The sequence below is a fragment of the Orbicella faveolata genome, unplaced genomic scaffold, assembly GCF_042242905.1.
Source record: "Orbicella faveolata isolate gen_17 unplaced genomic scaffold, um_ofav_v1 contig_25, whole genome shotgun sequence".
Classification (NCBI taxonomy): Eukaryota; Metazoa; Cnidaria; class Anthozoa; order Scleractinia; family Merulinidae; genus Orbicella; species Orbicella faveolata.
In genome coordinates, this window is record NW_028301553.1 from 16,473,049 (window position 1) to 16,495,935 (window position 22,887).

At 40.6% G+C, this 22,887-nt stretch overlaps 2 protein-coding genes across 2 annotated transcripts; both read right to left on the reverse strand.

The window, feature by feature from the left end:
* Positions 1-322: 322 nt before the first annotated feature.
* On the reverse strand, positions 323-9,133 carry LOC149109159 (soma ferritin-like). Its single transcript, XM_089294980.1, has 8 exons — positions 8,992-9,133; positions 2,904-2,987; positions 2,745-2,790; positions 2,164-2,282; positions 1,933-2,025; positions 1,710-1,763; positions 1,285-1,410; positions 323-888 (listed from the first exon to the last, which is right to left on the reverse strand). The coding sequence occupies exons 1-8, from the start codon at positions 8,992-8,994 to the stop codon at positions 676-678; spliced, it is 738 nt and encodes a 245-aa protein (XP_089151106.1). The 5' UTR covers positions 8,995-9,133; the 3' UTR covers positions 323-675.
* Positions 9,134-10,375: 1,242 nt separating this feature from the next.
* On the reverse strand, positions 10,376-21,806 carry LOC110052302 (soma ferritin-like). Its single transcript, XM_089294983.1, has 8 exons — positions 21,652-21,806; positions 13,182-13,271; positions 13,024-13,069; positions 12,332-12,450; positions 12,141-12,233; positions 11,933-11,986; positions 11,510-11,635; positions 10,376-11,064 (listed from the first exon to the last, which is right to left on the reverse strand). Exons 1-8 carry the CDS (start codon positions 21,652-21,654, stop codon positions 10,897-10,899), a joined length of 699 nt encoding a protein of 232 aa, XP_089151109.1. The 5' UTR covers positions 21,655-21,806; the 3' UTR covers positions 10,376-10,896.
* Positions 21,807-22,887: the final 1,081 nt, after the last annotated feature.

The following is a 22,887-nucleotide window of genomic DNA, read 5'->3' on the forward strand; positions in this document are numbered from 1 at the left end:
TGTTGTGAAATTCGCTCCTCTCAATTAGTGGTGAAAAAGAGATGAGAGACAAGGCCAAAAGATATCGGTTCCTTTACGGGCTTTGCTTATAAAACTTCCAATGATCAGCCTCGTTAACTTGTCGGAGGTTCCCAGCCCCGGGTGTCATTCACAGTATGTTCCACTTATGGAACTTGAGATGCGACCAGAAGTGTTAGGAAATAACACAATATCATCACGCGGGTGTCCCCTGTCCATTACCCCCACCCTCGCTGCCACTCCCCCCTTTCCCATTTCCGTCCCCAACCCCAACAAAATTAAACAAGATGATATAAGTTCAATGTTTTTGTGAAATCCGTTTATCATAGAATTGTATTGACCTAATATACCGATAGTTACAAAGATTACAAAAGTAATTTATTCAGATCAATGACCCAAAGCATCATTGAACTAATCACCAGAACTCTCTACACCCGAAAAATATTCTCTCCTATTTATAAAATTTTTCTAACAAATTAATAATTCTAAAAGGATAATAACTTATTAAAATAAAAGAAAAATGCAAACACCTAAACCTAACCACACCTCTCAGATGACTAGAAAATTCAAATGTAAAAACTACCAAATAACAAGTTCACAATCGCATTCACCAATCGCATTCGCGTTCATTGCACTTCACGAGAAAAAAAGGAAAGTTTAAGCTCTCTTGTCGCGTCCGCCGAGGGGTATTTTTTCGCCGAGGGTCATTTTCTCAAAGTCATGTTCGCCGAGGGTCATTTTGTCAAAGTGATATTCGCCGAGGGGGTAGCTAGGCCCTTCCATACGTTTCAGGATACCAACAAAGTCTGAGAGTTCTTTGATGCTGTCCACCTGTTCACCAAGGAAATTGGACTCAAGGAAGTCTTGTAACTGTTAATGAACAAATAGACAAAGAAATGAATCAGTGACTTCCTTAGAATAAGCAAGAGAGAGTTAGGGAATGAAAGAAAGAAAGGAAAGAGGGGAGGTAGGAGTGAGGAAAGCACAAAGGAGGGACGGAGGGAAGCAAAGAAGTAGGAAAAGAAGGAAGGATGGAAAGAAGGAGGGGGACGAAGGAAGGAAGGAAGGAAGGAAGGAAGGAAGGAAGGAAGGAAGGAAGGAAGGAAGGAAGGAAGGAAGGAAGGAAGGAAGGAAGGAAGGAAGGAAGGAAGGGAGGGAGGGAGGGAGGGAGGGAGGAAGGAAGGAAGGAAGGAAAAAAAAAGGTGACGGAAAGGGTGAGAAGGATGGATGGAAAATAGAAAGAAGTAGACCATGATTGCTCTATACCTGAGGGTCGTTAGCTGTCACCGCTGTACTGTGCAAGTCCAATAGTGACTGATAAACGTGTTTTTCCAGTGCCAGAGCATCTTCCATGGCATCCAAACCCCTACCCCAGTGATCTTCGCAAGGTTTCTGTTCAAGACAAGAACAAAACACACGAACAAGAGTACAGTTAGCCTTTGCGCACTTCACGTAAAGGAACGCTTCATTCGGTAGTTGCAATAACCTAAGATAATCTGTTGTTGAAGTTAAAAGAATAACCAACATAAAATGATATTTTGTAGTATCAACTAAGATAGACAAAATCTATCCGTCAAATAGCCCATATTCGGAATATAGCTTAAGTCAATACGTGGTGGAACGAGAGCCCGTCTTGAGTTAAACGTTGTCAACTGCATCTCAAGCTAGTTTCGTCACCAGGCTGTACTTACCTTAATGTGATGGAGCTTAACCCGGCCCCCGCGCTTGTTTTGATACTCCATCAGCTGCAAAAGAAAAACAGAAACAAACGAAACTGTATTATTGCAAAACGAAATTAAGAGTAAAATTTGTATAGACCCATTTGACCACAACAGCGAACCACATAAACGTAAAAGCTGGTAAGGTTTATGAAGTACAGAAAAAACACGAAATCAGAACCGGTTAAGAATTTACCAAGTGCGCATGCTTGAGCTCTTCCTCTGAGGACTCCTTGAAGAATCTGTGGAACCCAGGGAGGTTAATATCATCACGGTCGAAATGCACGGCCTGGATACCAGTGAAGAACAATATAAAATACAATTTAGACATAATTAATAAAATCTTTGAATTCACTGTTGAGAAAACCTGCAAGTCAGTGAAGTGAAAAAATACCTGAAACAGATGAGACGCTTTATAAAAGCTTACCATAGACATGTAGGTGTAATGAGCAAACAACTCCCGGTTGATCTGTTTGTTTATCTCTTTTTCTGTTTCTGTTGTGAATGGTGAAACACGTGGTCTCGGAGGATGTAGAGTGTCTTCGCCTGAAAAAAGAGTTGCCATTATAAGGTGTTATAAAGAATGAAGTGCAAGTTCATATGCTCTGAACATTAAACACATTGTCATGTTCTTGTTTGAAATTTAAGTGCTCAGTTCTGTTTTGCGACTACGAAAGAGACAGAAGGAAAGTAATCGAGATAATTTCGTTTCACCTAAGATAGCAAACCATTCCCGGTAAACGGGCGATGAGGCGATGACGAAATATTGCAATCCCAGCCAAGACTTCACGCAGCAAATTGCACTGCATTGTGTGGTGTTTCTGTTGAAGAGTAATTTCTCTCTTTACAATCAGGATTCCTATTTCTGTTACTCCCACCGCCGTGAAAAATATGAAAGCCTGATCTCAGATTATTCTTTGATGTACCTGCAAATTCTCTGAACGAATATTTAAAAAAACGAGTAAACAGAACTTATGTTTTAATCTTGAAGTTGAAGCGGTCACTGACCTTTATAATCCTTGAAATTGGGATGAGCCCAATGGCCTTCGTGTGCCTAAGAAAAATCAAATGAACTCGTTCTTACTAAATACAACCTTTGCACAGGAAACTAAGGGAAATTCTGATGACAAAAATCGAAGTAAAGCAAACTGAATTTATTTCACTTACTGCTATGTGGGTGGTGAGGTCGCAATTCGTCTTAGTCCCACATGCCACATCGACAGCGAGGAGGAAACTGAAAATCAACGGAATCTGCAAAGAAATGTTGCGATTTAAATACGAGAGCGTACACTGATATGAGCCAGATAAAAAACATATTATAGGATTTCGATGAATATCGGGTTTATTTTTGTTCAAAAGGACTTTATTGGAAAACCCTCAACTTGTCTTGAGGTCCTGGCGGTTCACATACTCTGTTACAAAGATGATTGAAGAAACCGTTGTCAGTGAACGCAACTGTGCTCACTGTGGGGGCACAAAGTGCAGAGCAAGCTAGCACTTATTTCGATAGGTACATTGCAAGTATGTTTTCTGTTGTTGTTCTAAAATGACCGAGCTTGAAAACCACTCAGGGTTGTCGCTCTCTTAGCTTCTCTTGAGCTGACACCCAACGTAACAGTATTAATTGTGATTTAGGAGAAAAAGGATGGTATTCATAGATTTTGACTAATAACTAGCACACATGTATAATTTGGCAAGATTTCCTCGGGTGGCCACTTCAGTTTTCTCTATCTGAATGGATAACGGCTTAAAAAAGCAAGGACGCCCGCGAGGACCATCTAAATAGGCGCGCAAGACAACAGATTTCTTTAGGAAAAGGATTGCATTTGATGCCTGACATGCCAAAGCGCCGGGTCGCACTACTGTGAAAATCCTAATTTGGACGGAGCAAAAATTTCAAAAATTTGAAACCGCAAACGGAAGAACCAAAATTGTAATAAATTTGTTTGGGTCGCACATGTGAAGTTCATTTGTGATAAAGTAATCTGATAATTCGATCAGATTTCATATTTCCCGCGAACCGTCCATAAACATGGACCAAAATCAGATCATCGGCGTTGCTTCACTATTACAGTTTTTCTTCTTCAGATTATTAGCATCCAGCAGCAGCAAGCGTTCGCTTTTTTTATACTGTATCAGAGATGGGTGTTTGAATACAGAACACTCTTGAATGTTGCCTATTTAAGGAGAAGAAGAAGACGCTTGCGTAGAATGCGTGTTGCACCCTACGCATGGACTCTTCCGCGACCCGCAGATTCATGGTTCGACATCCACTACAACGACCCCTTAATTCGACAGGAATACTTTCGGCAACAGTTACGACTAAACAAGGCCACTTTTGTACTGATTCGTAATATCCTGGGTCCGAGATTACAAAGGCAAAATTCGAAATTCAGGGATTGTTTACCGCCCGAGAAAGTTCTTGCTTTAGGACTGTATCGCTTGGCTCACGGAAATTTGACCACTATTTGACCACTGCACCAGTGTTTAATGTGGGAAAATCGACTGTAATCGAGGCAGTGCAAGATGTAGTAAATGGCCTCTACGAAGTACGCAACGAACACATCAAATTTCCTGAGACAATTGCTGAAGTAAATGCATCTATGCAGACATTTACAAATCTCACAAATCTGCCCAATGTTGTGGGTGCTATAGATGGGTCACATGTGCGAATAAAGGCGCCAGTGGACAGTGCTGTAGATTACTTTAGTAGATATCAACAGCATGATCTCATTATCCAAGCTGTTGTTGATGGCCAAAAGATATTTCTTGATTTTGCTTGTGGATTTCCCGGAAGCATGCACGACGCTCGCGTTTTACGGCGCAATACGTTGTTTAGGAGAGCGGAACACGGGGATATTCTTACAGCACCAGCAACGCTTATCAATGGCCGTGAAATACGTCCTTTTCTACTAGGGGATAGTGCCTACCCTCTCTGCCCTTGGTTAATGAAGCCTTACCCTGAAGGCACAAGGGATCCTGACGAAATCAACTTTAACAGGCAGCTTTCTTCTGCCAGAGTTAAAGCAGAATGCGCCTTTGGTGTTCTTAAACGTCGGTGGAGACTCTTCAAAAGCGCTTCGACAGTAACATCGACTTTGCAGTAAATAATGCAATTGCCTGCGCTGTGCTACACAACATTTGTATCAGAAATCGTGATGAATGGGAAGAGGGCGATGGAGATGATGATCCACATCCCGACAATCCTGCGCCCAATGTTATACGTGACGCGGATGACATGAGAGAATTTCTCAAAGACTACATTGCCTAAAATGACGACTCTATGCTTATCCTGGCTGTCGGACATTGACATTTATTTCAAGACTTAAAACTCACAATAGCTTTCTAGACATGCAATATATGTATTGAGTTCAAATTGATCATGTTCATCGCACATTTAAGTAAAGATATACAACTTCTTGTTATTGAAATCCCAGACGTGGGGTTTTAACTGTAACAATATTTTCAAAGGTGTAACACGTAAAAACGCTCTTACAACATCAGCATACAATGGTCTCTTCCATTTATATTGTTATTGCTTTTGTAGAAAATTAGTTAGAGCTCCCGGCGACAAGAGCATTCATAGTGGCTAGTTGCTGCTCATGATTCCTATTAAAATTATCAAAAAAGGTGCTCATTTCACCTCGTTGTGCTTCCAGCCCCGAGAGAGCATTTTTAAAGAACTTCCGTTCCTCGTCCTGCTCGTCGTCTTTCCTTGCCCTTTTCTTCGTTTTCTTCATTGCAGTTCTCTGTTTGGTGTTGTCTGTGCAGACAAGATCGTCAGCGGAGGCCGCTTCCTCTCCAGCCTGATTACTGCTCCCTGCTTCGCCAACACGATTCAAAGTTACGGTGTCTCGACAGCCAAGAACTTCATCGATTTCGTTGTAGTGCACCGACTGCTTGAGATTGCCCCCCGTTTGTTTTGAATTCCAATCTTTGGCGCCTTTGTACCGTTCGATCCAGTACATCATTTTCTTCTGGACTTTATCGCTGGTCCTCTTCGTGCCAAATTTCGAGTTCAGTGCTCTCGTGATTTCATCCCAGACCTTTCGCGCTTCTCTGCTCTCCAGGCGATCGAAATTATCAGCCCAAAGACGAATTAGCATTTTCTGGTCATCGTGGGGCCATTTATCGTACACAGTTTTCTTTGCTGGTTCGGACTCAGGAGAAGATGCTGAAGATGTGCCTGCAACAGCAACGGAACTCGTCGGGGAGCTCGTTGTATCGAACGATGCGCTCCCTGGCCTGGTTTGACTGCCTTAACCCACGTTTAACTGCGAATGCAGTTCATTCAAAAAGGGGCCAAACTGCTGCTGATCGACGAAGTAACTGGGATAAACGGGTGTTGAACCGAGAAAAAAGCCACGTCCATCCATGATCGCAAAGTGTTCTAGCGAGGTTCCCGCGCTTTGTGATTGCGTTTTATTATATTCGTTTTCGAGCGAAGTTCCCGCGCTTTGTGATTGCGTGCACATCATGACCTTTAATGTCATTTCCCTGACAAGTTCTGTTATCACTGGAGACGGCTTCCTTTGTTAAGACAAAATTTTGGAAAATCGGTCAGCCCCACGCAAGCACGACGGCTCGTTTGAAGTTTTGGTCGTTTTTCCAATTTTCGGATTTTTTGTAAGTGGAGGTCGCACTTGAAAATCTCGCGTGTTGACAGATTTTCACCGCAAAGTAAACGAATTCTTCCGAAATTTGTTTTAGTGCGACCCGGCCCAAAGGCAGTGAAATACGAGATACACAAACCCTCAACTTGTCGCGCAACATGGGTAAATTTGTTGCGTGACAAGTTGTGGCTGCGTGACAAGTTGTGAGTTTGATGAAAAACGAGCAACAAAGCCCAAGTAGACCCGCGCTCTACTTTTCGCAACTACTTTCTTCAACCCCGACAAGTTGATCTCGCAAGGTGAAAAACGCGAAGCATCGATCCAAAATTTGCAACGAAACAATGTTGCGCGACAACCGAGGGTTTGTTAATCTCGTATTTCGCGTTCCCTATCGAACCCTCGATGACTCGAACCGTTCGGTAGCTCGATGGCTTTTTTTTGTTCCCTTCAGGTCATTTTCTTTACAAATCTACCTTCGATAACTCGAATCTCATTTCTCAAAGTGTAATGAGTCAAAGCTCTCCTGAATCGTTGATAGAAATAGATTGACTGTAACGCAGGTAACACAAACAGACTACACGTATTTGGGTTCGGCAATCGAACATTATTGACTTGGCCGGGTTCAGTCTTTCAAAACCAGTTTTAACAAGTTTCCGAGCTTATCGTGAAACACGAAAGCGCGCAAGTACCCAGGCAATGACACCCTGCGAGTAGAGGTCCCTTCGATCTTCCTAGAAAAGTCGAGAAGAGGACGGTGACGAAACAATTTCGTGGTATTATCTTCTACATTTTATCGACTTTTAAATTTCTAACAGCAATAAAGGTCAACGTCAATGACATTATTAAACTGTAATGTTGCCGTTGTGGAGTGGTGGCGTTAAAGAGTGAATGTTAGCTCAGTGGTAGAGCACCGGACTAGCGTGCGTGAGGTCGCGGGTTCAAACCCTAGCCTGCGTTGCAGCCGGACGTGTCATAAAATCCCCGATATAGGACTATACCGGCGGTTTTGACTGTCTGCGACGCAGGCTATCAAACTCCGAACGCACCAACACTAAGGGTCTTAAAATAATTGAGGAGAAAGTGCTGCCTGTGTAATCACATCTGCAAATGGTTAGACTTTCCAGTCTTCTCGGATAAGGACGATAAACCGTTGGCCCCGTCACACAACTCTTCATAATTAATTCTGTGGCACGTAAAAGAACCCACACACTCATCGAAAAGAGTAGGGGACGTAGTTCCCGGTGTGGTGGTCTATCTCTCATCTGATGGTTAAATGCTCGGAGATATTAGCTGCATGAGCTACTCTGAAATCCGAGGGTAAATAAAGTAATGTAATGTAATCGACCTTACGCGGGACAAAAAAGTGGCTTTTGTAAAGAGATTCGACTCACTAAAGCTTATAGTGTCTCGCACTTGTATAAAATTTACCTTTCTCAAGGAGGCCAAATATTGTTTATAATCAACCTCTCACCGGGGCCGTGCCTAAACAATTTTAAGCCGATTGGAAGCGGAATGAAAACATGATGTGCCGGGTCTTCATCGGTGACTCACATAATTTTCAACATGGACGAAACATGGGACTTCTATGCGATATAGACGTTTACTACAACCTATCCTTTCGTCTCCTACTACCTCGCGAGTTTCAGAATCGGTCAGAAAACAAAATCGTGCTTGGTTTGGATACCAGTGTTATCTTTCTGTTTGAATAGGGCGGAAGAGGGTTTAGGGCTACGTTCTTGGCATAATTCCTGACTCGTGATTTCCGGGACTGCAATCATGACTGTGCAACATTTAACACGGAAAAAATCTGTCTGTACTTCAAATCTGTTTGAAACTTTTTCGTCCTCGCACATCAATCGTACACTGACCGACGGTGTTTTTGTCAGATAATATATTTCTGCTGGGATTTCTCGTCAGTAAATCTACTTTAGTATCCGTTTAGGGTGATTGACGCTGGCATAGAAATCGAATGCTATGAAATTAGGATTCTAATATGACGAGAACAGTTTGTCCTTAATATGCGATATAATTGCACGGCACAACTGAACCGTGCAAACAAGAGTGATATCTAGCCAAACAATAATTGCATTATTTTTGGCCACCCATTCACTAACGCAAAATTTGCATACAGCAAATTCCGCAACCAGGGTGTCCGCAACGTATCTACTGTAAACTGATAGTTACGTAATAAATATTGGGAAAAAGCAACATCGAATTCACGCCTTATTTCCTAGAAGGAGCTTTAATTACTAAAGATGTACAAAAGATGTACGAAAGATCCGCGAAAAGAATCGAGCAGCTAGGGTTACCGGTCAAAGGGAACACTGGAAAGTATGGATTTGAATATGTATGGCTGGATGTTCAGCGCGCTTAGATTTTTGCTTGAATTGAAACTGAAGGAACGGTGCCTTCTAGGACTGAAAAGACCTTCTAATGCCGTGTGCTGCCCAGATAAGCAGAAATGGATGTAGACTTGCTGGGTAAAGCAAACAAATTGTCACATCTGTGCAGGTTACATGCAAATAGCTTTGCTACATAATTGAGCGCCAAGCGAAGTTGCCGTGAAATAACTATTATGTCATGCTATAAAGCAGATATCTCTGCACAAACAAGCTAGATATCAACCGAATATTTCCACTCACCATATTTGAATTTGCTTGACCTAGAGATCACTGCGAAGGCCAAGGTAATTTTTTTTCTTCAGGTCTACAGTGCTTCTCGACCGAGGGTTTGAAAAACTCTATGAATACCTTGTCACATGACAAGCCGAGGCGTCATATGACAACTCGATTGGTCTTCCCAGGGGGCAAAGGATTACAATGCGCCTTCATTCATGCACAGTGTCTGGATTGAAATGGACTGGACTGCTGCATTGGACTGCATGTAGTAGATTGAAGACTACCTTGCGCCCGATTACATCTCAAACGCAAAAACGTTTAACGGGGTTATATGCTTCTGGTTTTACACAGTTGAACATAGCTAATTCGAATTTAGTCTGTTCTAGACTCTCGGTCAGTGTGGACGATCGGAAAAGCGGGCAGGCGCAGGGCGGGGTCTCCCGCCCTCTCCTTTACTCTCCCGCCCGGATCCCGCTCATTGCTGATCCCACTCGTCGCGCGCCCGCTTTTTCGATCGTCCCCATTGACCGAGAGCCTGGAACTGGCTAATTCAGTATTAGGCTATTTCGATTCAAACCCGTTGATTTGCTGCTGTAATTTTCAGACTTATACTATCGTGTATTTGGAACTCGCTTATTTCCAACTGCCAACTATTTCGAACTGATTTCTGTTTCCCTTGGTCTAAAATCAACCCCGTTTATTTTAAAATCCATCATTAAAGATGAAAAATAAACATGCAGCAAGAGACGACGATCTTTATGCATGACGTCAGGTCCGTTAGAACGTAGCTGTAGAATGCTCAAGAATCAAGTCTAATAATTTCGCAATTCCGGTGGACCTCCAGAGGTGAAAATTTGCAAACAAAAATTCTACCCACACAGGCTGGTTAGGACGAGATCAACATGCTTAAGGTCACGAGAAATCAAACGCGTTTTAAGGTCATTTATTAACATGCGTACCGGCAAAAGAAATATTTGTTTTAAACTCAAACATATCGATGGATTAGGTTGTCTCTGATGATGAATGAGTTTCAATACACGAATGCTTACGATCTCGATCCTGAGAAAAAAATACCACACTCTAGTTTTGTTGTGAAATTCGCTCCTCTCGATTAGTGGTGAAAAAGAGATTGGAGACACGGCCAAAGGAGATATCGGTTCCTTCACGGGCTTTGCCTATAAAACTTCCAATGATCAGCCGCGTTGACTTGTCGGAGGTTCCCAGCCCCGGGTGTCATTCACAGTATGTTCTACGTATGGAACTTGCGCTAAGACCAGCTGTATTGGGCAATCACACCATATCTACCCCCTGGTGTCCCCTGTCCATCACCTCCCTCCCCTTCCTTGCAATTCCCCTTTTGACCCTTTTCCATTTCCGTCTCCGCCCCAACAAAACAAGACGATATGAGTTCAATGTTTTTGTGAAATCCGTTTATTATAGAATTGTGTTGACCTAATGCAACGATACTTGCAGATTCTAAAAATTTTTCATTCAGATCAATGGCCCAAAGCATCATTGAACTTATCACTAGAACTCTCAACACCCGAAATATATTCTCCCCAATTTTATCAAAGGAAGAACCAAATAAACAGACAAACAAACAAACAAACAAACAAAACAGACGAGTCCATATAGTCGAGTCCAAGCCTTTTGATGACGAAGGTATCAAGTAAATACAAAGCAGTTATCTACTTATAAAAATAACTGGGATATTGAACGCTAAAAATTTTTCTAGCAAATTAACAACTTTAAAAGGATAGTCTTATTACTCTAAAATTAAAAAAAAAAAATTGCGAACACCCAAACCTAACCAAACCTCTCACTATGTGAGATGACTAAAAAATTCAAATGTTAAAACTAGCAAATAACAAGTTCACAATCGCATTCCCCGATCGCGTTCATTGCAATTCACGAGAAAACAAGGAAAGCTTAAGCTTTCTTGTCGCCTCCGCCGAGGGTCATTTTGTCAAAGTGATATTCGCCAAGGGAGTAGCTGGGACCTTCCGACATACGCTTCAGGGTACTGACAAAATTTGAGAGTTCTTTGATGCTGTCCACCTGTTCGCCAAGGTAATTGGAATCAAGGAAGTCTTGTAACTGTTAACGAATAAACAAGCAAACAAATGAATACATGACCTCCTTAGAAAAAGCAAGAGTGTTAGGGAATGAAAAAAGGAAGGAAAGAGGAGAGGTAGGAATGAGAAAGGCACGAAGGAGGGACGGAGGGAAGCAAAGAAATAGAGAAGGAAGGAAGGATTGAATTAAGAATGGTGAGGAAGGATGAAAGGATGGAGGGAAGGATGGCAGGCGGGCAGGCAGGCAGGCAGGCGGGCGGGCGGGCGGGCAGGCGGGCGGGCAGGCAGGCAGGCAGGCAGGAAGGAAGGAAGGAAGGAAGGAAAAAAGGAAGGAAGGAAGGCAGGCAGGAACAAAGGGAGGTAGGAAGGCCGGCAGGCAGGCAGGCAGGAAGGAAAAAAACAGGTGACGAAAAGGGTGAGAAGGATGGATGGAAAATTAATACAAGTACACCATGATTGCTCTATACCTGAGGGTCGTTAGCTAACTCCGCTGTTCTATGCAAGTCCAACAGTGACTGATAAACGTGTTTTTCCAGCTCCAGAGCATCTTCCATGGCATCCAAACCCCTACCCCACTGATCTTCGCAAGGTTTCTGTTCAAGACAAGCACAAAACACACGAACAAGAGCACAGTTAGCCTTTGTGTACTTAACGTAACGGAACGCTTCATTCTGTAGTTGCAATAACCTAAAATACTCTGATGTTGGATTAAAAAAAACCCACCATAAAATGATATTTTGTTGTATCAACTAAGATTGATAAAATCTACCCGTCAAAAAGCCCATATTCGAATAAAGTTTAAAGTCAGGTCGCGGTGAAACGAGAGCCCACCTCGAGTTTAACGTTGTCAACTGCAGCTCAAGCTAGTTTCATCACCTGGCTGTACTTACCATAATGCCATGAAGCTTAACACGGCCGCCGCGCTTGTTTTGATACTCCATCAGCTACAAAACAAAAACATAAACAAAGGAAGCTGTATTATTGCAAAACAATACCAAGACTAATATAGACCCATTTGACGACAACAGCAAACATAACTGCAAACTTAACTGAACGAAAACCGGAAATACACAAAATCAGTACCGGTTAAGAACTTACCAAGTGCGCATGTTTCAGCTCTTCCTCTGAGGACTCCTTGAAGAATTTGTGGAACCCAGGGAGGTTAATATCATCACGGTCGAAATGCATGGCCTGGATACCAAGTGAAAAACAATATGACTGTTGAGAATACCTGCAAGTCAGAGAAGCAAAAATACCTGAAACACATGAGATGCTTTTTAAAAGCTTACCATAGACATGTAGGTGTAATGAGCAAACAGCTCCCGGTTGATCTGTTTGTTTATCTCTTTTTCTGTTTCTGTTGCGAAGGGTGAAACACGTGGCCTCGGAGGATGCTCAGCGTCTTCGCCTGAAAAAAGAGTTGCCATTATAAGTTGTCATAAAGAATGAAGTGCAAGGTCATATGCTCTGAACGCCGATACGAACGAACGGCGATATTAAACACATTTTCATGTTCTTTTGAAATAAAATTGTTCAGTTCTGTTTTGCGTGGAATAGAAGCCTGCGAGTACCCTGTGACACACAGATTCCCTTCTCTTTCTGCTCTGTAATAGACAACGGAATCTCTGTCTCGCAGGGTAGACTGCAGAAAAGCTTGAAAAACGTAATTGGTTGATTCCACCTACGATAGCAAAAGATTTCCGGTAAACGGTTGCTTTTCCAGCCAAGACTTCATGTAACACATTGCATTGCATTGAGTAGTGTCTCTCTTAAATACGAATTTTTTGTCTTAAATTACCGAGTAACCTACAATCAAACTTTCTTTTTTCGCATTTCTCCCATCGCCGTGAAAAATTAGAACGCCTGATCTCAGGTTATCACTGATGTACCTGGAAACTATCCGAGCGAATATTTAAAGCAACGTATGGGAATTAGTGAAGAGAACTTATGTTTAAATCTTGAAGTTGAAACGGTTACTGACCTTTATAATCCTTGTAATTGGGATAAACCCAATGGTCTTCGTGTGCCTGAAAAAAACCAAATGAACTCGTTCTTACTATATACAACGTTTGCACTGGAAACTAAGGGAAATTCAGATGACGAAAAAACGACAAAGCAAGCTGAATTTATTTCACTTACTGCTATGTGGGCGGTGAGGTTGCACTTTGCCTTATTCCCACTCGCCACATCGACAGCGAAGAGGAAACTGATCAGGTAAACCAACGAAATCTGCAAAGAAATGTTGCGATTTAAATACGAGAGCGTACACTGATATGAGCCAGATAAAAACATATTACAAGATTTCGATGAATACCGGGTTTATTTTTGTTCAAAAGGATTGTTTGGTGAGCTTACTTTCTTGCGGTCCTGTTAACATACTCTGTTACAAAGATGATTGGCTTCATATTCTGAAGGAACCATTGTCAATGAACGTAACTGAGCACACTGTGGGGGCCCAAAGTGCATGCAGAGCAAGCTAGCACCATAAGTCCATTGGTTTTCTGTTGTTGTTCTTAAGGTGGCTTACTACAGTTTTGATGGATTAAAACAGCCCAACTTCTAACCCTTTCGAAAAATGTTCCAAGATGTATTTCCTTTCTCTATTTACTGTTTACTTAAGTCTTTTACCATTCTATGTGAAACTTGGACAATTAAACATCAACGGATGGCCAAAATGAACGACCGAGTACCTAAGGAGAGACTGGGCACTAGTAGGTTAAATCACGTTTTTTCTCAAAATCTACCCGTTTGACCCCACCTCAAAATTTCAGGAATAAGAAATTGGCTCTGATTTAACATTCATGTAAAGCAAGATGAAAATCTATTAGACAGATTTTGAGCTATTTTCGATTTCACATTTTCTTAGTTTGCGAAAAAACTGTCTTACAGATTTTTATTTTACTCTGCATGAATGTTAAATAATAATAAAAGAAACACTCAATTTTCCGACGAACATCCCTGCCTTTTCACATAGGAGTTCATCCCCGGGTTTCCACATGTCTAACGGGAAGTGACCCAGTGAAGGAGTGAAGGAGTGAAGGAGTGAAGGAGTGAAGGAGTGAAGGAGTGAAGGAGTGAAGGAGTGAAGGAGTGAAGGAGTGAAGGAGTGAAGGAGTGAAGGAGTGAAGGAGTGAAGGAGTGAAGGAGTGAAGGAGTGAAGGAGTGAAGGAGTGAAGGAGTGAAGGAGTGAAGGAGTTAAGGAGTGATGGAGTGAAATCATTCCTTCACTGCAACCTGGAAAATAATAAATAAATATTTTTCAAGCGAAAAGGATGGTATTCATAGATTTTGAGATATAGAAGATCGTGGCTCGCGCAGCTAACAGTTGGAAAACCACAAATGAATTAGGCAAGATTTTCTCGCGTGGCCATTTCAGTTTTCGCTATCGGAATGGATAACTGAAGCATGAGTATCAATTATGATTTAAGGTCATTCCCCACTATTGCATTGCGCATCCCTACTGCGCATACTTTCACGCGTGATTAGCGCGCGCGCATTAAAAAATGGCGGCTTTTTCTTTGCGGCTGGACCTCGCCAGAGGTAAATCATCATTTTCTCGAAAACGAGTACGGTGACCTATCATTTATTCTGTTGTGTTGAATTGAGTAATAAATTTCTCTATGTAAAATAAATATGGGTCAATTCTCAGTGTTGAGCAAGAAACAATCGTCGGAAACCTGATTTTAGCAAGCAATCGTGACTATAATCATGGTGCTATTATGAGGATTTATATGGGTATAAACAAGGTGCTGTTGCTCCTAAACGAACATGAGGACCCCTCATTTTTATTTCCAAATTTAAGTTCCTACAATATAAACAGTCAATAGGCAAAGTTTGACAAAAATCTCAGTGCAGGTTCTATTTCAGTGGAATGACCTTAAAAGGGCAAAGCCGCCCGCGAGGCGCGAGGATGATGTAAATAGGCTGGCGATGACATCATGGTGACTCACAGGCCACGACAACAGATTTCCGCTTTGGGAAAAGGAGCCTGGTAACTCGAACCCTCGGTAACTCGGAACTCACGTATCGAACCCTCGATGACTCGAGCCTCTCGCTAGCTCGAAGTATTTTGTTTTTGTCGCTTCAGGTCAATTCTTTACAAATCTACCCTCGATAACTCGAATACCATTTCTCAACGTGTAATGAGTCACAGCTCTCCAAAATCGTCGACAGAAATAGATTGACTGTAACGCATGTATAACATCAGGCTGTGATATAAAAATAGCCGGACTATTTGGGTTCGGCAATCGAACATAATCATTGAACTCTGCAAAACATCGAAACATTGACTTGGCAAGGTACAGTCTTTCAAAACCGGTTTTCACGGGTTTCCGAGTTTATCTTGAAACACGACAGCGCGCGAGTACCCAGGCAATAAGAAAGATGACGAAACAGTTTCGTGGTATTATCTTCTACATTTTACTGATCGACTTTAAATTTCTAACAGCGATAAAGGTCTACGTCAATGGCATTATATATGGGTTATTGACCAAGTGTGAGGTCAAGATGGCTGGATATTCGCCAAGTTCTTTTCTTGCGAGTTTATGGACCGAGACGGAGTCGAGGTCCAGAAACTCGCAAAAAAAGAACGAGGCCAATATCCAGCCATCTTGACCGAACAAGCTCTGTCAATAAAGGATTTATTATATGACTTTCGGGGAAATTTTCCTCGCGGGATACGGCGGGTAGTCCCGAGCGGGCAAGATAGCTCCATCTCGCCCGCTCGGGCAGCCAATCACAGCGCAGGATTTGATTCATCTTGCCCAGCTAGCCATATAATAATAAACTGTAACGTTGCCGTTGTGGAGAGGTGGCGTTGAAGAGTGAATGTATGGACCTTACGCGGGACAAAGAAAATGGCTTTTATAGAGAGGTAGCCATTAGTGGGGATTCGACTGCACTACAGTTTGTGTTGTCTCAAACTTGTATAAAATTACCTTTCTCAAGGAAGCCAAATATTATTCATAATCAACATCTCAACGGAGACGCGTCTAACCAATTTTAAGCCGATTGGAGGCGGAATGAAAACGTGATGTCCAGTCCTTCATCGGTAACCCACATGAGACTCATATAATACTCATATGCGTTAATTTTCGAAATGGACGAAGAACGTTTCGTAACATGGGACTTCTATGCGATACATGTATAGACGTTTACAACAACCCATACTTTCGTCTCCTACTACCTCGCGAGTTTCAGAATCGGTCAGAAAACAAAATCGTGCTTGGTTTGAATGCCAGTGTTATTTTTCTGTTAGAATAGAGCGGAGGAGGGTTAAGAGTTTCGCTCTTGGCTTTCCTGACTAGTGATCTCCGGGACTGCAATCAAGACTGTGCAACGGGAATTAATATATTTACAAAATTTTAAAAAAAGTTTATACTGTACTATATAAAAAAAAAATTGTGCGTAAAACTTTATTCTGTATTTTCTTACCAAAAAGATTTGTTCCATTCTGTTACTGATCAAAAAAAAAATTGGGCAAAGAAATCTCTTTTCTGCTTATTTTGTTGTATAAATGACTTTATACATATAAAAAATTTAGTGCGAAGAAGACTTCGCCCTGTCCAGTACTCTCTGATAAAAATAAAGTTTTAATACATATGAAAAATTTAGTGCGAAGAAGTCTTTGCCCTGTCCAGTTCTCCATCATAAAAAAATATTTGTTTTACATATATAAAATTCAGTGCGAAGAAGTCTTCGCTCTGTCCAGTTCTCTGAAAAAAAAAACAAAAACAAAAACAAAAAAAACAGTTTTAGTACATATAAAAAATTTAGTGCGAAGAAGTCTTCGCTTTGTGGAGTTCCCTGTGATAAAAATATAGTTTTAATACATAAAAAATTTAGTGCGAAGAAGTCCTCGCCCTGTTCAGTTCCCTGTGATAAAAAAATATAGTTTTAATACATAAAAAATTTAGTACGAAGAAGTCCTCGCCCTGTCTCACTGTCTGTAACTGGGTTGTACTCCTCCTTAGATATTTTTCAGAAACACGCACATGGGGGCCTTATTTCGACTCCATAACTGCTGTTAAATCTGCTTGGTGCATGTATATTTATTTAACCATTGAACTGTTACATTACGCAACATGTATGAGTAGAATTACAGTGAGGAATAACTTTGGTTGGATAGTCTAGTTCAGCACGATGGGACGAAATCGCGTTTTATTCAGCCCATAAGACTCTTTTACAGTTACTCTTTTACAGTTGTTTTACTGGAAACGAGGAGCGGTGATTGTCTTCAATTGTTTATGACTTGCACCCAGGGTAACGTTATTAACCGCAACTTGGAAAACAGATGGCCTGAGCCATCTCCTTCGATCGCAATTATAAACCTGGGGTATAGACCCAAACTACGTAACGCACGCATCAACCCAGAGGAAAAAAAAAAATAAAAGAACTAAAAAAATATCAAGAGGCTAAGTAGCCATTGTTGCATAATTTGGGCAGGAGATGTTTTTTTTTTTTTGGCTTTTTAAATGGTGTGTGATTAACATCTATGTCAATCAGCAAAATTTGGTTGAAACATGTTGAGTTGATGCGACCACCGCAAAAATCTGGAATCTGAGATATTTTTGCCTGTTTTTAATCCGCAAAAAATAAACAATGTTTGAAGTCACTATAGATAGTGCGACGCGGCCCAAATCAAGAGCATTACGGAACAAGAACATTGCGGCAAACACAATAATCGGGTTTCGCTCATTCGTCCAAAACGCCGGTGTTAAAAAGTTGAAACTGTTGGTACATGCGTTTATTATAAAAATACATTTTTTAGTGTTACCTCTACAGCAGGGACAATGTCTACTTTCGTCTTGTCGACGGCTAACGACAAAGCAATGGCTTCCTGCATGGCATCTTCTTCCTCTTCAAATTGGAACATATGCATCCACGATTTCTATACAAAAAAGAAAGATTACTTAGTCGCTGCTTTAAAAAAAAAACCTCAACGAATATTAGGAAATCACAAAAGGTAAAACGGTTGAGACCTACCGCAATTCTTTCGCTTTCCATTCCTTTTTGACACGATTTAGGTAATCTCTCAAGGAATTCCTGATGAAAAGTAACATAAAGAAACAATAAAACGTCAAAACAACTATGATAATCTTGCATCAGCAAAGGACCCAAACGAAATATAATCAGAGAAACATTAAACAGAAATGAGAGCGTGAATCGGCTGAACTTACCGGTTGTATTTCAACATTTCTTTTGTGTCTAGTTCCATACCAGCAGGTCTCAGTTTAGGCCCAAAGCCTTCAACGATATCTGAGTAGAGGGCAGTTTCAGACATTCTAGATGTACTGGTAAAAAAAAGATCCTAAGTGCAATAACTTCGAAAATGGTTCCTAATCTCTCGTTTGTCGAGTTTAAGCACACACCGAGAAAAACGGAAAGAGTAAGCAATACTTATACTTTTGAGAAACAATCAGACGTTAAAGTCACCGTTGCGCTCACACAATCTAGATTTAGGAAATTGAGAAATCGCGCGAAAAACACATTGGCAACTGCAATGACGAAAGTGAAAAAAAAAAAAAAGAAAAAAGATAGACAACACCATTTTTCGTTAACCCAGCAACAACCTCTTGTTTATTTGAAATTGTTTGTTTCCGGCATAGAAAGTTCAAAATTTCCCAGCACTTTTCAGCCGATTTGTTGATTGAATAATAAAATGGAAGAAGATCTTTAAGATACAATCTAAAAGTTTCTTGTCTGTGGGTAATCCGGGCTGTTGCAACATGTCATAACTTTATGACTGATAATGATCATTAAAATTTACAGGGAGCCATAGTGTTGCACACTGGACGGCGAATTTCTTTGAGTAAAAAATGACACTGGTCGTGAACAGACACGATAATTTTTAGTGAATCTAAGTATTAAGCAAAAAGCGTCTCGCGGTGAACACTTAAAGAATAAAAGAAAGTTATTCATTTACGTAACTTTAAACGAGCTTCCAGAGGTCTTTATCTTCGATTTGCTCGTGTTACATAATCGTGTCAGGGACAGAGACAAAAAAAAACGAGGCAAGTTTATTTTCACAACAAAAAACCTCCATCAGGTCCCTGTCACATGATCAGCTGACCACCACAACTGCGACCAATTAGTCTCTTAATGGACAAAAAGTGACTTGTGACGCAAGAGAGGAAAACGTTTCATTTCTCCGCTGAATTTGAAGTAATACCTTTTGATAAAACAAATCTAGCATGTTTTTTTGGCAATGAGGTTACCAGTCATTTCAGCGACCCTGAGGAGACAGCTGCAGGGTCGACTAAGGTGGACTTTTAAGCTGTTTGTCAGCCGTAATTTTAGTACCCTTGTTTGAGGGCCAAGAGAACTTCAATTCGGACCAAAAAATACAAGTCATTGCAATGGGACGTGGGTTGCATTACGGCAATTGGGAAATATCTCTCGAAATCAAGGATTGCACAATAAAGCCTCTAAATGGGTATTCCTGATGAAATAACTGAATAAAGATGGCAAGTGATAAAATATCAATCTATCACATTGACACAAGGATAGATAACAATTATTATTTTTTAGGTAAACAAGTATCAAACAATAAGTAAAACTGCTTATTTATTTCTATTGCAAGACGAAATACAACAGTCTAAATGTATTTGATGCAGGACCATACAGTGAACAAAAATTGAAATTTGGTGCAAGCACACTCACAACTGGGAAAATTCTTTCCTATGACGTTAGCAGATGTTGTTGATAGATACAACAAAGTCATAAATATACATGCACCAAGCAGATTTAACAGCAGTTATAGAGTCGAAATAAGGCCCCCATGTGCGTGTTTCTATAAAATAGCTAAGGGGGAGTACAACCCAGTTACAGACAGTGGGACAGGGCGAGGACTTCTTCGCACTAAATTTTTTATGTGTATTAAAACTATATATTTATCACAGAGAACTGGACAGAGCGAAGACTTCTTCACACTAAAGTTTTTATAGGTATTAAAACTGTATTTTTATCACAGAGAACTGGACAGAGTGAAGACTTCTTGGCACTGAATTTTTCATATGTATAAAAACTATATTTTTATCACAGAGAACTGGACAGGTTGAAGACTTCTTCGCACTAGCGAAGACTTCTTCAGACTAAATTTTTTATATGTATCAAATGATATTTATTTCGCAGAGAAGTGGACAGAGCGAAGACTTCATCGCACTTAATTTTTTATATGAATAAGAACTGAAATGTTATTACAGATAACTGACATGGGCGAAGACTTCTTTGCACTAAATCTTTTATATGTGTTAAAACTATATTTTTATCACAGAGAACTGGACAGAGCAAAGACTTCTTTGCACTAAATTTATGTGTATAAAAATTTTTTTATTATTATTATAGAGAACTGGACAGGGCGAAGACTTCTTCGCACTAAATTTTCTATATGTATTAAAACTATATTTTTATCACAGAGAACTGGACAGATCGAAGACTTCTTTGCACTAAATTTTTTATACGTATAAAAAATATTTTTTTATTACAGAGAACTGGACAGAGCGAAGACTTTTTCGCACTAAATTTTTTATATGTATCAAAACTATATTTTTATCACAGAGAACAGGACAGGGCGAAGACTTCCTTGCACTAAATTCTTTTATATGTATGAAAACATATTGTTAATACATTTTGCATTACAGAATAAAGGTCTTAGCACAATTTTTTTTTATATAGTACTATCTCACTTTGCTGCAAAATTTTCATAAGTGTAAATACCGCTGTGAGACATTCTACAAGGAAACATTTCGTCTGCGCTTAAAATCTGTTTGAAACTTTTTCGTCTTCGCCCATAGTACACTGACCGACGTTGTTTTTGTCCGCTAATATATTTCTGCTGGGATTTCTCGTAACTAATTCGACTTAAGTATCAGTTTAGGGTTATTGACGCTGGCATAGAAGCCGAATGTTATGAAAATTAATAAGGTTCTAACATGACGAGTAGAGTTTATCTAGGCTTAATATGCAATATAATTGGACGCCACGACTAAGCCGTGCACACAAGAGTGATATTTAGCCAAACAAAAATTGCATTATTCTGGCCGCCCGTTCACTAACGCAAAATTTCGATACAGCAAATTCTGCCACGTATCTACTGTAAACTGATAGTTGCGTAATAAACATTGGGAAAAAGCAACATCGAATTCACGTCTTATTTCCTAGAAGGAGCTTTAATTACTAAAGATGTACAACAGGGTTAGGGTTAGGGTTAGGGTTAGGGTTAGGGTAAGAAAGATACACGAAAGATCCATGAAAAGAATCGAGCAGCTAGGGTTACCGGTCAAAGGGAACAGTGGAAAGTATGAATTTGAATACGTATGGCTGCATGCTCAGCGCGCTTAGCTTTTTGCTTGAGTTGACATTAAAGGAACGGTGCCTTCGAGGACTGAAAAGACCTTCTAATGCCGTGGACTGCCCACGGATAAGTGGAAATTGGTGTACACTTGCTGGGTAAAGCAAACAAATTGTAATATCTGTTACATGCAAATAGCTTTGGAACACAATTGAGCGCCAAGCAACGTTGCGTGCCGTGAAATAACTATCATGTCATGCTATAAAACAGATATCTCTGCACAAAAAAGCTAGATATCAACCAAATATTTCCACTTACCATATTTGAATTTGTCTGACCTAGGTATCTCTGTAAGCGCAAGGTAATTTTTTTCTTCTACTCTACAGAGCAGGCCTGTCTACTGAGCTTCTCGACCGAGCGTTCGGAGGCACTATGAATATCCTTAGTCACATGACAAGCCATGAGAGGCGTCATATGACAACTGTTACTCAAAGGAATACTATCCGCCTTGTTGCCTTGCTGTTGTTGCCTGTCTGGATTGGAATGGACTGGACTGCTGGATTGAACTACATGTTGTAGATTGAAGACTCCCTTGCGCCCGATTACATCTCAAACGCAAAAACGTTATATGCTTCTGATATTACATAGTTAAGCATAGCTAATAGGCCATTTTGCTGATGCAAATATTTCTTAGTTCCACTTCCTTTGTGGGTTAAATTCATAAAGAAAGAAACAGTTCTGCCCTCACAAGGGACTGGAGCTAGCATTAGCGAATGGTGTATTCGAATTTAGTCTGTTCCAGGCTCTCGGTCAATGTGGATGATCGAAAGAGCGTGCAGGCGAAGGGCTGGGGGTCTCCCGCCCTCTCCTTTTCTCTCCGGCCCGAATCCTGCTCATCGCTGATTTCACTCGTCGCCCGCCCGTTTTTTCGTCCCCACTGACCGAGGGCCTGGAACAGGCAAATTCAGAACTAGGTTATTTCGATTCAAACCCATTGATTTTCTGCTGTAATTTTCAGCCTTTTGCTATCGTGTATTTTGAATTCGGTTATTTCCAACTGCCTACTATTTCGAACTGATTTCTGTTTCCCTCGGTCTAAAATCACCCCCGTTTATTTTAAACTCCATTATTAAAGTTGAAAAATAAACATTATCAGCAAGAGACGATGATCTTTATACATGACCACAGGGATCCATGCAAGCGGCGTGTCTGTTTGTATAAAGAAATTTATGGGAATATTAAAGAGTCTTAATATCGTAAACTGATATCGAGTAATGTCCATGTTAAAGCTCAAAATAAAAGTAAATCTCCTTCAGTTGTTGTGTACTGTCGTTTCTGGGGCTCAAAATGGCGAATTTGAGAGATTTGGTGGGTTTTGCGTTGACTGTTACTACTTATAACATGTAGTAACAGTCAACGAGGACGAGCAAATTTCGGCAGGTTTAAGTTAAGCTCATCGCCGTTCGCAAGCGAAATGTCAGCAAACCAGTTACATTTAAAGAATTAAAGTTTTCTTCTTTGCCATATAATAAACATATTACTAACCGAGCTAAG

Coding starts and splice junctions, on each gene's coding strand:
- LOC149109159 (XM_089294980.1), bottom strand. Junction 2,791..2,903: donor ACCTCACCACCCACATAGCA/GTAAGTGAAATA, acceptor GATTTTTCTTAG/GCACACGAAGGCCATTGGGC. Junction 889..1,284: donor TGACAGCTAACGACCCTCAG/GTATAGAGCAAT, acceptor GTTCATTAACAG/TTACAAGACTTCCTTGAGTC.
- LOC110052302 (XM_089294983.1), bottom strand. Junction 12,234..12,331: donor ATTACACCTACATGTCTATG/GTAAGCTTTTAA, acceptor CTTGGTATCCAG/GCCATGCATTTCGACCGTGA. Junction 11,987..12,140: donor AGCTGAAACATGCGCACTTG/GTAAGTTCTTAA, acceptor TTTGTTTTGTAG/CTGATGGAGTATCAAAACAA.